General features: G+C 38.8%; 2 protein-coding genes across 2 annotated transcripts; one reads left to right on the forward strand and one right to left on the reverse strand.

Annotated features, from left to right (window-relative positions):
- The first annotated feature begins 721 nt into the window (after nt 1–721).
- LOC119996870 (magnesium dechelatase SGRL, chloroplastic-like) lies at nt 722–1,823 on the forward strand. The gene is made up of 2 exons (XM_038843652.1): nt 722–925; nt 1,650–1,823. Exons 1-2 carry the CDS (start codon nt 722–724, stop codon nt 1,821–1,823), a joined length of 378 nt encoding a protein of 125 aa, XP_038699580.1.
- Nucleotides 1,820–17,275, reverse strand: LOC119996871 (wall-associated receptor kinase 3-like). Its single transcript, XM_038843653.1, has 9 exons — nt 16,438–17,275; nt 16,164–16,340; nt 14,818–16,029; nt 10,014–10,231; nt 9,805–9,894; nt 7,927–8,386; nt 7,671–7,844; nt 7,179–7,564; nt 1,820–2,500 (listed from the first exon to the last, which is right to left on the reverse strand). The coding sequence occupies exons 1-9, from the start codon at nt 17,273–17,275 to the stop codon at nt 1,820–1,822; spliced, it is 4,236 nt and encodes a 1,411-aa protein (XP_038699581.1).
- Between the last annotated feature and the right edge of the window lie 407 nt (nt 17,276–17,682).

The raw sequence follows: 17,682 nt of genomic DNA on the forward strand, positions 1-17,682 counted from the left end.
TAGAGAGTTAGGTCCAAACTTGTGATGCTAGACTTGGACCCCCATTCCGAGTTTTCGATAGAGAGTTAGGTCCAAACTTGTGATGCTAGACTTGGACCCCCATCCCCTGTGGCGGGTATGTTTTCGATAGAGAGTTAGGTCCAAACTTGTGATGCTAGACTTGGACCCCCATTCCGAGTTTTCGATAGAGAGTTAGGTCCAAACTTGTGATGCTAGACTTGGACCCCCATCCCCTGTGGCGGGTATTTATCATTGTCCTGTGGCGGACCTGAGTTTTCGATAGAGAGTTAGGTCCAAACTTGTGATGCTAGACTTGGACCCCCATCCCCTGTGGCGGGTATTTATCATTGGTCCTTTCATTTAGAGCGCACTTTCCTGCGTGTAGGCCCGTGGTCTGGCACTATCGTAGGCCGGCTTGCCCCAGAGCCTATTCATTTATGGAGTTGGATTACTACCCACACCATGGACTATTCATCCTGCATCATTCCCTCCTGCCAACAGAGAGCACATGCACGTGCTCCTCCCAGGCCTCAGCCTGCTCAGTACACACGGGCAGGCCCCCGCGGGCTCCGATACCAACTGATGCAGCGAGGGCAACAACCACAGGCCCAGCTCAACCCAAGCCCAGCAACAAGAGACCCTAACTAGCCACTAGAAAACCGGTTGTCCAATGTTAGGTTTGGCCCACTTATATACTGCAACTTGGAGCCAGTCACCACCGATGTGGGATTACTACCCACACCATGGACTATTCATCCTGCATCACATGGCCTGCCATTGTGCTTACTATACCTTTCAACCATCGACTACAAAGAAGGATTTCTCTATTAATCACAGCTACACCAAGTCACTGAAGAGATCAAGACCTCTTCTTCTCTCTAATGTTAACAACAGCAGGGCCTCCTATAACACCCTTGTTTCTGAGGTACTGTATTTCTATATCCTCTCTGCATGAATATGATGTGCGTATAGTGGCATTGCAATATATTATATCTATGACTAATTTCGATTTAAGTTATTCATGAATGGTTGTTTACTTTTATCCCAGTTTAAATCTTCTCGTAGTGAATGTATCTTCTTGGGGAGAAAAGAAAATGTGGCCATTGTTGGAAATTGAAGTCATGACTGACTCCTCTGTCCCCAATAGATTCATGGCTATCTGCACCAGTTTTTTTTAATTCTTTTAATTAATCTTACTTGAATATTGTTTCATGTTAACAATTTCTCAATGGGTATGGAAAGAAATTTTCTCTTGGTTTGATCGATTATGTGGCATATTAACCAATATTTGAATTATTAGACTTGTATCTGAAAACTTCTGGATCTGCATAGATCATGATGCCCTTGTACGGTTTAGGTTCCGATATCTGATTATTTTCAATTTCTTGGTAAAGAATATACCCCAATACGATCATGTTTTATTCTTATTGCATATTTCCCTAGTGAGAAGAAAAGGCAAGTTGTTAGATTTGCAGAAGAACAAGGCTAAGTCAATGTAATCCAGGTTGCACTGTCCAACTGTTAATAGCTACATTGAGATTGAGACTGAGATTGAGACTGAGTTGAGTTGGGCAACCTTGTTCTGCCATTAAAGAGATGTCAGTTAACTATTTCATTGAGTGTCTAATTGTGAGTGTTTCATTCATTAGGCTGTTAGGCTTTTGGTTCCTCCAGCAAGATTTGAAGCGTCAAAGCTTAAAGTTGTTTATATGGGCGAAGAGATGAATAAGTGTTTGGAAATTATACCAAGATCCTACATCCTATCTCACTGTGACTTTACTGCAAATCTGACTTTAACCATCTCCATGATCACCAGCATTTAATAAACATGATCACCTTTCGCTCTTAGCCCTTCTAGTTTATATGCAACTTCAATCATACTTGGCCTTTCCTCTCCCTTCACTCTCACACAACTTCCAGCCAACATAGCTACTTCCTTTACCTTCTCGATATTGCTCGCATTCACCACTCTATGATCAAGAATTTCGAGCAATCGATCTTCTTTTATTGCAGAAACAAAATGGATAGCCAAGTGTCTCTTGTCTTCCGGATTTTGAATACAAAATGCCTTCTTTCCAGTGAGTAACTCGATAAGGACAACCCCAAAGCTATAGACATCGCTCTTTTCGGTCAATTGGCTTGTGTGCATGTATTCAGGATCCATATATCCAAGAGTGCCCTTCACAAGTGTGACTAATTCTGTCTGATCACGAGGGATTAACCTTGAAGCTCCAAAGTTGGCTACCTTGGCAATGTAGTCGTGGTCTAGAAGAATGTTTGCAGACTTCACGTCACGGTGAATGATTGGGATTGAAGCAGCAGAATGCAAATAAGAAAGGGCTCCGGCTGTCTCGCTCGCTATTTTGAAACGAGTCTCCCGTGGAATCTGTGAAGCATTATTGTTGCCTTCTACATTGTGGATATGGTGGAAGAGTGTACCATTTGTGACAAACTCATAAACAAGTAGAGGGACTTGAGTCTCTAAACAACATCCCAGTAGTTTTGTCACGAAATATAACTGATCTGATATTAAACTGCAATAGAACAAACTGACTGAACTAAGAGGAAGAGAGAAACTGAAATTAGAGTTTTGTCTGTAGAAACTTGCTTTTCTGGATTCTTCTTACTCAAACAGTGATCTTACAAAGTATATATATATGACAGAGAGAAGACTCTAGAAAAACTCATTACAGCCACTAAATAAAAAACTAATAAACTCATAATATCTAGTCAAAGCTTAACACTAGCATTGACCTTACAAAATAAGCACATGTACATACCGACTATTCTTACATTACTAAGAGAAGCCTTACTAGTCTCAACACTCCTCCTTAAGGGTTCTCTTTATCAAACCCAATCTTGATCTCAGAATGTTGAATCTGGCTGTGGGCAAAGGCTTGGTGAATATATCTGATAACTGCTCCTCTGATGTGCAATAAGTCAGCTTGACCTCTCCTACCTTCTCAGCCTCTCTAACAGCATGGAACTTGACATTAATGTGCTTTGTCTTCCCATGATGAACAGGATTTTCTGAAATGGCTATGGTTGATTTATTATCACAATACATTACTGTTGGCTCAAGTAACTTTTGCCCCACATCGTCAAACAATTTCCTCAGCCAAATGGCTTGATTAACAGCAGCTGCAGCAGATACATATTCTGATTCTGCAGTTGATTGTGCAACAATCTCCTGCTTTTTAGAACTCCAACAGAAAGCACTTGAACCATACAAAAACACATAACCTGAGGTGCTCTTACAATCATCAACACTTCCTGCCCAATCACTATCAGAGTAACCCACTAGAGTTCCACTTCCATTCCTGTCAAACCAGATGCCAAGGTCAAGTGTTCCCTTCAAATACCTCAACACCCTCTTTGCAACCCCATAATGAATTTGACTAGGAGCTTGCATAAATCTTGATAAAAGGCTTGCAGCATATATAAGATCAGGCCTTGTTGCTGTGATATACAACAAACTTCCAATTAGACTCCTGTACACAGAAGCATTAACAGCTTGTGCTCCATCATTCTGAGACAATTTTGTCTTCACAGCAAGAGGTGTTGCAACCTCCTTGCAAGCATCCATCTTAAACTTCTTTAAGACATCTTGAATATATTTTCTCTGTGACATGAAGATTCCCCCACTACTTTGCAGAATTTCCATACCAAGAAAATAGGACATCTTCCCCAAGTCTGACATATCAAACTCAGTTCTGATTTTTAATTTGAAAGCTTCAACTGCTGCAGGATCACTACCTGTGATAAAAAAGTCATCAACATATAATGAAATAATTAAATTTTGATCATCATCCCTAACATACAGAGTAGGCTTATTGAAGCTCCTCCTGAAACCTTGCTTGTGCAAGTAATCATCAATTCTACTATACCAGGCCCTTGGGGCCTGTTTTAAACCATAGAGAGCCTTTTTCAGCTTCAACACACATTCTTCTTTTCCTGCAACAATAAAGCCTTGAGGCTGTTCAACAAAAATATCTTCCTCCAGAAATCCATTCAAAAAAGCTGACTTTATGTCAAGATGATATATAGTCCATCCTTTCTGAGCTGCTAAGGCAATAAGAAGCTTGATAGTATCATGCCTAGCAACCGGGGAAAATGTATCTCCATAATCAACTCCTGGTTGTTGAGCATAACCTTTAACAACTAACCTTGCCTTATGCTTGTTTATAGAACCATCAGAGTTCAACTTGGTTCTATAAACCCACTTGACTCCAATCACATTCTGATTTGGAGGTCTGGAAACAAGTTCCCAAGTGGAATTCTTCTCTATCATCTCAATTTCATCCTTCATAGCTTGCTTCCATTCTGGATATTGATTTGCTTCTTCAAAGCATACAGGTTCTGCTACCACATGATTACATGCTTCATAAACTTCTGAAAGTGGCTTGATCTTCATAGGAATTTTCTCATCTGTTGTATTGGTAATTGATGCATCTACACCACCAGCAGAACTCAAATCAGTATCACTAGAGATTGATTCAGGCTGAGATAAATTCACAATTTTCTCATTTTCCCAGTCCCAAAAAGCCTCCTCATCCACTATAAAATCTCTGCTCACAATAATCTTTTTAGTCTTGAGACTGTACACCCTATAACCCTTGGATTGTGAAGAATACCCCAACAGAATACCCTTTTCAGCCTTCTCATCCAGCTTGGTTCTCTTCACAACAGGTACATGAGTGTAACAAATTGATCCAAACACCCTTAAATGTTTTGCTGATGGCTTTGTTCCAAACCAGGCCTCACTTGGAGTTTTTCCATCAACTGCTTTTGTTGGTAGTCTATTAAGCAAATACACTGAAGTATATACTGCCTCAGCCCAAAAAACTTTTGGCAGCTTCTTCTCCATGAGCATACACCTGGCCATTTCAAGTACAGTTCTATTCTTTCTCTCTGAAACACCATTTTGTTCTGGTGAATAACTCACAGTTAACTGGTGAGATATGCCAGCATTTTCACAAAACTCTTTAAAAGCAGCAGAACAATATTCCATCCCATTATCTGACCTCAAAGCCTTGATTTTATTCCCACTTTGAGTCTCCACCTGAGCTCTGAATTTCTTGAATACATTTAGAGTTTGAGCCTTGCTAGACAGAAAGTACACCCAAGTCATCCTTGTGAAGTCGTCAATGAAGAGAATGAAATATCTGTTCTGACTAAATGAGTTAACACTCATAGGCCCACATATGTCTATGTGCACAAGTTCTAACTTTTTAGTAGCTCTCCAACTTGAACTAGCTGGAAATGAGGTTCTGTGAAGTTTACCAAGTTGGCAAGCCTCACAAACACCCTGAAAATCTCCTATTGCATCAAGATCTCTTATAACACCCTTCACCATTGCTTGCCTTAGTGCAGCACAATTAAAGTGCCCATACCTTTTGTGCCACAGCCAAATAGTATCAACTCTGGCAGCACAGAGAGATTGAACTCCAAGTGCACAATTCAAAGAAAAACTATTTCCACACATATGAACCTTAGCAACTACCACATTTTCAGAATTAATTATGGTGCATATTTCATCTTTAAAATGAACAGCATATCCTCTTTTCAGCATTTGAGGCACACTCAATAATTTATTCATCAAACAAGGAATGAACAAGACATCTGAAATATGTTTGGTACCTCTTTTTGTAGCAACAGCAACAGTACCCCTACCTTCTGTTTCTACAATCTGTCCATTGCCCAACTTCACTTTGGGCCTTATAGACTTGTCCAGAGAAATGAATAGCCCTTCATCTTTGGCCATGTGGCTAGTACAACCACTGTCTATAATCCACACATTTGCTGCAGAAGACTGAGAGACACCTTGTGCCATGAAAAGATTATCAATCTTTTGGTGCTCCTTATCATCTGTAAAATTAACTTGCTGACTAGGTTGCTGACTTGAGGATTGTTGCTTTTGCCTGCAATTCTTCTCAACATGTCCAAGTTTATTACAGTTCCAGCATCTAACTGTCTTTCCCTTATATCTGCAATCCTTCTGAGCATGATTAGTTAGAGAACAAATCCCACATGGTGGAAATTTCCCTTTTTTAGGTTGCTGATCAGAACTCTCAGCAGTCTTTTCTTTATTTGTCTTGTCCTTCCCAGCTTTCTTTCCATCTTTAAAATTGGCAGCACCCTTCTTCCAACCTTTTTGCTTTGCTTGGAAAGCCCCTTCTGTAACCTCCTCCTGTCTCATAGAAACCCTTTGTTCCTGGGCTTGCAGCTTACTACAAAGCTCAGAAATTGTCAATTTAGTGAGGTCACATGACTCCTCTATTGCAGATACTTTAGACTCAAACTTATCAGGCAAACTAATCAAGATTTTCTCTACAACTTTCTGATCAGTAAGATCCTCATCATACAACCTCATCTTATTTACCAAAGCAATCAACTTATCTGAATAATCCTTCACAGACTCAACATCTTTCATTCTCTGCAGCTCAAACTCCCTCTTTAGAGTTCATAATTTGACAGCCCTTACACGATCACTGCCCTGATATTCTTCCTTAAGCTTGTCCCATGCCTCCTTTGTAGACTTGAGACCAACTATTCTGGAAAAAATCTCTTCTGACACTGCAGCATGAATGAGAGACAAAGCCTTGAAGTTCTTTGTGTGAGCGTCCTTCAATTGCTTGAACTGCTGAAGTGGTAAATCATCTGAAATCTCAACTGGAGTATACCCTTTCTCTATCGTGCTCCACAGATCTTGAGCATTCAAAATAACTTCCATTTTCACTGACCAGAAGTCATAGCCTTCCCCCTTAAACACTGGAGGTGCTGGTGGAGTAGTAGCGCCTGACATCTTTCCTTCCTCACGGGTCCTGCTAAGAACAAGTTCAGCTCCGATACCACTGTCACGAAATATAACTGATCTGATATTAAACTGCAATAGAACAAACTGACTGAACTAAGAGGAAGAGAGAAACTGAAATTAGAGTTTTGTCTGTAGAAACTTGGTTTTCTGGATTCTTCTTACTCAAACAGTGATCTTACAAAGTATATATATATGACAGAGAGAAGACTCTAGAAAAACTCATTACAGCCACTAAATAAAAAACTAATAAACTCATAATATCTAGTCAAAGCTTAACACTAGCATTGACCTTACAAAATAAGCACATGCACATACCGACTATTCTTACATTACTAAGAGAAGTCTTACTAGTCTCAACAAGTTTAACCACATTTCGATGGTTAATTTGGGAGAAGACGATCACTTCATTAATGAATTCTTCAACTTTCCTTTCATCTCCAATCCGGGACGACTCTTTTACGGCTGCTACACGTTGATCTGGTAACATACCTTTGTAGACTATTCCTTGGCGTCCTCTACCAAGGATTCTACTCTCGTGGTAATTACCTGTCGCCTTCTTGAGATCTTCTTCTGTAAATATTTGAGTTGTTTCTTTAGACAGTTGGAGTCTTGAAAGTTCTCTTCTTAACATGTTCCCACCATTTCGCTCAAAGAATTGATCTCTTAGCTCGTTGAGATTTCTTCGTCTGAGTCCGATGTGTAACCATGAAACTAAAAGAAGTAAAACTAAAAGGCTAGTACTGATTCCTGCACGACCATTAGTAATAACTTTGTTTAAGCACCCACATATACTCTGTTCACTCTGTTTTTGGAATCAAATTAAATTGCTTGAAATCCACATACATATACTAACCCAGTACAACAACGATGACCAGAAACCTCTTGGAGTTGCGATTGACCATGCAGCTAGTACCGTTGTTCCATCCATCACCAATGTATCCTGGTGGACATGAACAGTTATATCCACCAGGATAGTTGTGACAACTAGAATTGCAGTGGTGTGACCCTGTTCCGCATTCATTTATATCTGTAAGAAAAAAAAAATCTTGAGTGGAAGTATAAATAAATATGTCAGGTTGAATCAAAATGATTGGGAAGTTCTTTCTTACCCATGCAACCATTTTGGAGGGAAGGATTTCCATTGAAACCTTCAAGGCAATGGCACAAATACCCAGGACCATTTTGTGAATTAGAGCAATTGCTATTTTGCTTGCAAGCGTAACTTGATTGGTTCTTCTTCGCCTCATTACAAGTTTGATCCCCGTTTGACCAATCAAGAAACATAGGAAAAGAAGTTATGGTTAGATTGTAGAGATGGGAAGAGGAGAAAGTGTAAAAACCATCCCCCACTACAAACCCATAGCTGCGATTTTTGAACCCGAAAACAGAGACATCGTCATCTCCAAAATAGTTGTCGAGATAAATCTCGTAGCTCTTGGCATTTTTTGGGATAATGGTCTGGCAACAGCCGTCGCCAGAGCAAGAACCATTCACTACATCAGTAATACTATCACACAATGAGACACAAGCCGTGGTGTATTTTTGGCCCCAGGTGATAGGAATAGTATGCTAAAGGCCATTATTTTATATAATATTCAAACTCGATTTATTTATTTGAATAAAATATATTTAGCATTTAAAATAAGAAATGACATATTGGTATGAGTGTCTTTTATTCTATATGGTATATGAATTGGTGTGTACAGTGTAAGCTTGCACACGGAAGATCAATTCATAAGTTCCTATCGAATATAAGTAAGCGATCACAGCTAAGACGAAATTGGACAAACCGTCAGCTTGGCTGTGGTATAGTATTTAAGTATACCTATCTTGGTTACGGAGAGCGGTAAAACTTGAACTTACTATACCAGTACACTTGGAGTGTATTGATCAGGATTACGTGTGAGTCAATTTTCCCAGTCTGACTATATGGAAAATTGTACACTCATACAAACGTTATAGAATTGTTCATATTCTTAATTTATTAAAGATTATTAGTACATGTGTATTTAATGTACGAGACTTTGATTTACTAAAGGGTGAAATCTTTTTGTACAGGCCAACAAACACCAAGTGAGTTGGGCCACCGCATTAATTGTACGATGAAAAATAATCTGTTAATAAAATTCACGTCCAATTACCCTCTTGAGAATGCTTATAGGATTTGAGATTGTGTCAAAACCCTGCAGGTGGATTTTAATTAATCCGACACATTCAAATAAGTTAAGCGGTGAGATCAATGAAATATTTAAAGATGTCAATTAAATATTATATGTCAGTGGCATATTTAATTGACGGGTATCTATAACTTAACGTGAGGAATTTATGAACAAGTATAACGAAAGGCTCAGATTTAATTTGAGATAAAACGGGGAGTGCAATTATAATATTTTAGTGGAATATATTATAATTTATGAATTATAATTATGTCCATGGGTTTGGGCTGATAATTAAATTCATAGGAAGCCCATATTTTATTTTTCCTAGTTGGTCCCCACTATAGCCCAGAAGCCCAATACTAGAAGATACAGGAAAACCAAAACGGACCGGAATTAGGAGAGTGAGAGGCTTAGGGGCCGGCCCACCTAGGGAGAAAACCCTAGGTGTGGCCAAACCCTATAAATACACACATAGTGTGTGTTTTGTTAAAAATAAGTTTTGAGACACCAGTTGGCCTCTCTACTCTCTAATCGTTTCTCCTAGTTTTTGGTTTGTGTTCTTCAGGTTCTTGGAGAAAAGAGACCAGCCTCTCAATCCAAGTTTGGGAATTGGTGCATACGGTGGAAGATCCGCAGGTTTGAGCTTAGTATCAAACTCGTTGACTCCATCCTTCGTTCATGATTATTAGAGATCAAATCAGAGAGATCTCAAGGTATATAATCTTTTTGCAATTAATTGATCTATGGTTTGTGCTATGGTAATTAGTATTTGATAAGAAATTTTTGAAACTTGTCTAGCTATCGTTTATGTCTATGAGGTCCTTATACGCTTCCGCCGCGTTGCACGTTTCCAACACCAGGAACCACGGATGACACCAACTGTGTTGCATCCGACGACAGTGAACTTGTTTTTGGAATCTGAAATTCGAAAATTTGATAGACTGAGAGCGTCTCCGTCGTATGAGATTGTCTTTTCAGCGCTATAAGTATGATAAGTTACGGGGGAGGTGACCCTCGTCGAGAGAGAAGTTGAGTACAGGAATATTACTGGTGCTTAAAAAGGCTTGTGGAGGGTCGGAAGTGGTGGTGTTGCAAGTGATGAGAAAGCGGTCGTCGAGGTAGCAATCTTGGGTTAACCCAAATGGGTATGGGATGCTGACGTTTCCACAACTTTCTTGGCAGACTACTGCTGCTGCTGCTAATATTGTTAACCCAAGCATGCTAAGTTTCATCATCACTGTTTGATTATATTTTCCTTCATTTACGGAAGTTTTTATAGAATTATAGGCGAACAAGATATGTTGATTTTACAGGTTAAACCCAAAATTTAAGGCACATTTTTGTTGTATTATCTTCTAACAAAACATAAAAAACAATTAGAAAATGGAAGATAGGGGGAGAAATTATTCAATAATCCTGACACATCATATCATATGTTGATTGGTGTACCAAAATTTATAATATGGTGCAAATTTACGAGCACATCAACGTATGATTTGTGTGTCACGACGAATGAATAATTACTTGAGCGTCATTGAGTCTTGATCAATGTGACACACATCTTGAAGTGTTGGAGGGGGCGAATTCGACTTGACTCAGAACTGGGAGCACATCAACGTATGACTTGTGTGTCACGACGACTGAATAATTATTTACTCATCATTTTAGAGCATCCACAGTGATAAAACTTATGCACACACTCCAAATTTCCCTAAATTATATTCTCTCTCTTCTCCTCTCTCTTACGTGGCACAATTTAATTGGGTGAGTGGATCCCACAACCTATACTATTCATTAACACTCCATACATTTTAGCTCTCTATACTCATTTTCTTTATTTTCTCTCTCTTCATTTTCATCATCTCTCTCTTCCTTTCCATCATCTCTCTCTTCCTTTTTATCTTCTCTCTCTTTCTTTCGATCATCTTTCTCTTACCTTTCATCACATCTCTCTTCCTTTTTCATCATTTCTCTCTTCACTATTCATCAATTACCATGAACTTCAAAGATCAAGTATGGACTAATTTTTCAAGTGTCATTTTTTTATCACAAGTGTGTATGTAGTGCTTAACTTATCAAGAAAGTATCATCTCAAGTACTCTAAAATTATCCCATTGTGGATGCTCTGAGTCTTGATTAGGGATCACCATTTGACCCGCGAGCCTATTCCCGACCAAAAATTAGACCGGGCCTGGGCTCCATTTTTAGGGTCGGACCCAACCCGAAGCCCGACACCTCGGGCCAATTTTGGCACGGCCAGAGCCCAAGCCCGACATTATTTATTTATATATATATATAATATGTATATATTTACATATATTATATATATACATACATATATTATATATATACATATATATATATATATTATATATATACATATATATATATATATTATTGATAACACATATTTATGCACATTTTGCACTAGTTTTCTTTGTGAAATTGGTTGTTTTGATGTGTTTTGTGTAAGTTTTCAAGGAATACGTCTCTAATGGTGGTTGAGAGCTAAAGAGGTAAAAATATGGTGAAATGAGAAAAGATGAATATGTTCACAATTTTGAAGCGAAGTCAGGTTTCTACACAGATTCGTCAACTTCACGGAATAAACTGGATGTGCTCAGAAAGAACTGGACAACGAATAATATACCGTTGGAAAGATCTAGAAGTCTAGTTTCCATATAATTTTACGGTTCGTAATTTGGAGTTTTCTAGAGGAAGTTGCATCAGTTTTAGCATCAGTGGTTCAATGCAGAAATTATATACGAAATTAGAAGATTTGATACCTCAAGTTACTATTCTTGGTACTCAAGATACGGAACAAATCTTGGGAGATTACGGGGCACTCGAATCTTGTGTTAGAAGTCAATGACAACTCTCTCAGTCAGTTAAGTTCAGTTTCCATAAGGAGAAGTGTATTGAAAGTCGAGTTCTATATCAATTAGGAGAAACACTTCCTGATGGTAATTGGACTTAATTCCTATTTTGTCTCAAAAGTCTCAATCGGTGGTGCCCTATTGTGGAACTATAAAAGGGATGTAAAAGTCATCGAAGAAGAGACAAACGGAAGGAACGGAGAGCACGAAGAGAAGGTGAAACCAGCAGCAAAGCAAGCAAGCCAATATCTACTACTTGGTTGTCTCTTTCTCTTATATGTTTTAGTGTTCAAAACAGATGATGAGTGGCTAGTTTTCCTTCAGTTAAGGGGCTGGCTAAAGCCCGAACATGATTGTATTGATGCTTCATTAATCTTATTTCTTGAGATCGAATGAAAATCTTTTCGCTATGTTACTTGTTGATGAAATCTGAGATATGTTTCTTTGAGTACACGCTTAGATACATGTTTTAGGATTCTATGGCTAGGACAATAAGATTGATCGTCCATATCTTCATAAAGTCTCAAGTAGCCAATGTATAAGATAGCTTATATTCATGTGAATTGATTTCTAAGTGATATAAGATGCGTGCCACATCTTATGAATTTAGTGATGTTTGCTTTCTTTGTGCTTAATGATTCTTGAGTGTTGAATCTATGAACATGTCATTCTAGATTGCATCTTAAGAATTAAGTTAAGGAGTACATGCCATGCACTTGACATACCAATTAAGAGAGAGCAACAAGATAAAATCAACATGCCATTGTTTTATCTTAGACATCGTCATTCGTGAATCAAGAAATACAGATGAAGGTTGCAACGGTACATGATTGTTAGTGGTGGATAGCTTTCCCTTGACTCTTTCTCTTATAAGAATAAAAAACGTTTTTACTTCGTACCGATTATTCTTAGTTAGTCGTTTAGCTCGAGTCACAATACTGTTTAGCTCAAGTCACAATTAGATTTGATTTGTAATTATATTTCAATCCTCTGCGGGAGATACTCTTGCTTCTCACTATACTCAACAACCTTTTTCTTAAGTTGCAAGGATTAAATTAAATTATTTTTCAATACCTATATTGGTGTTAGAAAATAGCTAAACAATTATTGCAATGTATGTGTATATATACATATACATAGTGCGTATATATTACACATATGCATATATATAATATATTTTCCTCAAATAATACATATATAAATATTATATAGTCAAAAATTCGGGTCCGGCCCGAGACCGGGACCAAAGGCCCGAGTCTTAAGGCCCAGACCTCATTTTGAGAGTCAAGCCCGGCCCGGGCCCTGCCCGAAGCCCGATTCTCAAAGTAGGGCCCGAGCCTCATATTTTTGGGTCAGTCCGGCCCAATGCCGAGCCCTAGTCTTGATCAATGTGAGTGTTGGAGGGGGCGAATTCGACTTGACTTAGAATTGGGAACACATCAACGTATGACTTGTGTGTCACGACGACTGAATAATTACTTGCGCGTCATTGAGTCTTGATCAATCTGACACACATCTTGAAGTGTTGGAGGCGGGGAATTCGACTTGACTCAGAACTGGGAGCACATCAACGTATGACTTGTGTGTCACGACGACCGAATAATTACTTGCGCGTCCTTGAGTTTGATCAATCTGACACACATCTTGAAGTGTTGGAGGGGACGAATTCGGCTTGACTCAGAACTGATTGTGAGGTGGGGACCGAGCTCACCCTACTGCAAATTACAAGGAGCTTCCACGAACAAGCCGTTAATCCAACGGCAAGGACTTTAAAGGACAGTCTACTCCTCATTCTAAAGACAAAATATAGAGGCCCAATATCAAATTGATTTCGTAAGGTCAACAATAACAAGGCCCAAGCCCATCATTGTAAGACAACAAAACAAAATTGAAAATAGATTTTCCACCGCCACTCACAGCGCACCATTGACGTAGGTTTTGAACAAACAGACAACTTTCAGTTTCATTTGAGGTTTGAAACTGAGAGTTCCTAAGATTACGGCGAAGAATTTGACCGCACTATTTTATCAAAAACCCTAGTTATTTTGGTCGAACCCCTTTCAGATATGCAGCAGGGAATAACATTAAATCGAACCTTGAAAGAGAAGAAGAGAAGGGAGAACAATTTGGGGATTAGTTTTTTTTTTTTTTTTTTTTTTTCCAGAAGAACAAATCAAAATAGAAACCAAAACTCAAACCCCGAAAGAAATAGCATCTTCATCTTCTTCGTTCCAAGATCTCAATTGATCCCTCTGATTTTCAATCTCTGCCATCGGCTCCTCCATCACTGTCGGAGAAGAAGATGTGGAGAGAAGAAAATGGGCCCCACATTTGCCATGTGACCAGCCACCTCAGTGTTGGGATGACTGGGATACCACGATTTTTGTTAACTCATTAGGTTTGGCTGCATCTGGAGATGACAAAAAAATCGATTTCGAATCAGACAATATCATGTGTTTACAAAATATTTATATGTCCAAATTTTAATTCAGATTAGATTTTGAATGTATTTAATTCACTAAATACAAATTAGTTTAAATCCGAAAAAGTAAGTCGGATAATAACCTAATCCTGGTTAGGGTCCGGACAAATAAGCCAAAGAAGATTTATCTGTTTGGACCCCAATTTCAGACATAAAACTTATGACCAAACTTGATTTAATCCGAGTCGAAAAAATTCTATCATTCAAAGTAGGGGTGACCAAACTCGTCCAGTTGTATGCACAGGATTTGGTGATTGTTTTACATTTTCAAAAGCTCTACAGTAGCTTTTGACTGAATCATATCCCATGACTCACTCAACAAATACAAACTTGCATACACAATACACATGCAACCGTATGAGAGAAACCTTATTAACACTAACACTCTTACATCCAAAGAAAGTACAAAAAAAAGTAGTCAAACAAGCAAAATATATACAATAGACTACTTGATCTGATTATGCTAGAAACTGAATCATCTACCAGCTTTAATTTCCATGCTACTCATGACAGAATACCCAGTTGTCCTACTGGTGCTAGCACTGCCAGCATCACCATGATCACCACCATTTGCTGGCTTAATGAACCTTTCAGTTTCTTCTGGGTACAAATCACAAGCAACCCAAGGACGATGATCATGATCACCTTTAACTCTCAGCCCTTCTAGTTTATATGCAACTTCCTTCATACTTGGCCTTTCCTCTCCCTTCACTCTCACACATCTTCTAGCCAACATAGCTACTTCCTTCACCTGCTCAACATTGCTCGCATTTACCACTCTATGATCAAGAACTTCAAGCAATCGATCTTCTTTTATTGCAGAAACAAAATATATAGCCAAGTTCCTCAGGTCTTCCGGATTTCGAAATGAAAATGCCTTCTTTCCCGTGAGTAACTCGACAAGGACAACCCCGAAGCTATAAACATCGCTCTTGTCTGAAAATTGGCTTGTCTGCAAGTATTCAGGATCCACATATCCAAGAGTGCCCTGCATAAGTGTGACTAATTCAGTCTGATCATTAGGGACTAACCTTGAAGCTCCAAAGTCGGCTACTTTGGCAGTGTAGTCGTCCTCTAGAAGAATGTTTGCAGACTTGATGTCGCGGTGAATGATTGGAATTGAAGCAGCAGAATGCAAATAAGAAAGTGCTCCGGCTGTCTCACTCGCTATTTTGAAACGAGTCTCCCAGGGAAGCAGTGGAGAATTATTGTTGTCTTCTACATTGTGGATATGGTGGAAGAGTGTACCATTTGTGACAAACTCATAAACAAGTAAAGGGACTTGTGTCTCTAAACAACATCCCAGTAGTTTAACCACATTTTGATGGTTAATTTGGGAGACGACGATCACTTCATTAATAAATTCTTCAACTTGCCTTTCATCTCCAATCCGGGACGACTTTTTTATGGCTACTACACGTTCATCTGGTAATATACCTTTGTAGACTATTCCTTGTCCTCCTCTACCAAGGATTCTGCTCTCGTGGTAATTATTCGTCGCCTTCTTGAGATCTTCTTCTGTAAATATTTGAGTTGTTTCTTTAGACAGTTTGCGTCTTGAATGTTCTCTTCTTAACAAACTCCCACCATTTTGCACAAAGAATTTCTCTCTTAGCTTGTTGAGCTTTCTTTGTCTGAGTCCGATGTGTAACCATGAAACTAAAAGAAGTGAAACCAAGAGGCTAATACTGATTCCTGCAGAAGATGCATATCAACAAGTACCACCACCATTAGTAATATCTTTGTTCAACTACCCTTACATACTCACTTCACTCTGCGTTTGCAATCAAATTAAATTGCTTGAAATCAATATATATATATATACTGACCCAGTACAACAACGATGACCGGAAACCTCTTGGAGTTGCGATTGACTCTGCAGTTGGTACCGTTGTTCCATCCATCACCAATGTATCCTGGTGGACATGAACAGCCATATCCACCAGGATAGTTGTGACAAGTAAAATGGCTGCAGTGGTGTGACCCTGTTTCGCATTCATTTATATCTGTAAAATATAAATAAAAGAAAAAAGAATTTCTTCAGTGGAATCATAAGTAAATATGTGAGGTTCAATCAAAATGATTGGAAATTTTTTTTCTCACCTACGCATCCATTTTGGAGGTAAGGATTTCCATTGAAACCTTCAAGGCAATGGCACAAATACCCAGGACCATTTTGTGAATCAGAGCAATTGCTATTTTCCTTGCAAGCATAACTTGTCTGGTTCTTTTTGGCTTCATGACAAGTTTCATACCCGATCGACCAATCAAGAAACATAGGAAAAGAAGAAGTGGTTAGATTGTAGAGATGGGAAGAGGAGAAATTGTAAAAGCCATCCCCCACTACAAATCCGTAGCTGCAATTATTGACCTCAAAAACAGAGTCATGGTTATCATATTCATAGCTTACGAGAGTAATACCGTAGTCCATGGCATATTTTGGGATAGTGGTCTGGCAACAGCCGATGCCAGAGCAAGAACCGTTCTTAACATCATTAATGCTTTCGCACTTCGTCACACAACCAGTGGTGTAACTTTGGCCCCAGAAACCGACAATGACACCAAGTGTGTCGCATCCGACGACAGTGAACTTGTTTTTGGTATCTGAAATTGAAAATTTTTCTAGAATGAGAGTCTCTCTGTGGTATGAGGTTGTGTTTCCAGAGCTGTAAATACGATAAGTTTTGTGGGAGGTGATGAGCAGGAGACCCTCGTCGAGAGAGATGTTGAGTACAGGGATATCAAAGGTCGTTAAGAAGGCTTGTGGAGGGTCGAAAGCGGTGTTATTGCAAGTGATGAGAAAGTCCTCGCCCAAGCAGCAACCAGGGTTCAACCCAAACGGGTATGGGATGCTGACGTTTCCGCAACTGTCTTTGCAGCCGGGAAGGGTTTGAGCAGCTGCTGCTGCTAATATTACTAACCCAAGCATGCCAAGTTTCATCATTATGTGGTTATATTTTGCTTCACTTACAGAAGGTTTTATAGGCAAACAAGATATTTTGAGTTTTTCAACCCATAATTTACGTCACATAAAAAAATCATAAAAAAATAAAAAAAAAATGGTAGGATAGGGGAGAAATTATACAATGGTTCTGATATATCGTATGATATAATGTATCAAAATCAATAGTATGATATTATTATGATACCACTTCATGAGAACGATTGGTAACAATGCATGAGTAGTTGATAATTGCAATTAAATTTTAAAAATATAGCAACCGTCTGTGAATTGACACTATTTTAATAGTTCTAATGCATCATATCAACGTATGATATACGCTCCGAGTCTCAAAACCACTGAATAATTACTCATATATGCGAGGGTCCTAGAGTATTGGTGAATCC

This window comes from Tripterygium wilfordii, chromosome 4, assembly GCF_013401445.1.
Source record: "Tripterygium wilfordii isolate XIE 37 chromosome 4, ASM1340144v1, whole genome shotgun sequence".
Classification (NCBI taxonomy): domain Eukaryota; kingdom Viridiplantae; phylum Streptophyta; class Magnoliopsida; order Celastrales; family Celastraceae; genus Tripterygium; species Tripterygium wilfordii.

Bases quoted from the DNA above. Each gene is read 5' to 3' on its own strand.
- LOC119996870 (XM_038843652.1), top strand. From the start codon at position 722: ATGTGGGATTACTACCCACACCATGGACTATTCATCCTGCATCACATG. The intron at 926-1,649 runs GTACTGTATTTC...TTCATTCATTAG, and splicing joins ATAACACCCTTGTTTCTGAG to GCTGTTAGGCTTTTGGTTCC.
- LOC119996871 (XM_038843653.1), bottom strand. From the start codon at position 17,275: ATGAAACTTGGCATGCTTGGGTTAGTAATATTAGCAGCAGCAGCTGCT. The intron at 16,341-16,437 runs GTGAGAAAAAAA...TATATTTTACAG, and splicing joins CCTCCAAAATGGATGCGTAG to ATATAAATGAATGCGAAACA. The intron at 7,565-7,670 runs GTTAGTATATGT...ATGGTCGTGCAG, and splicing joins GGTCATCGTTGTTGTACTGG to GAATCAGTACTAGCCTTTTA.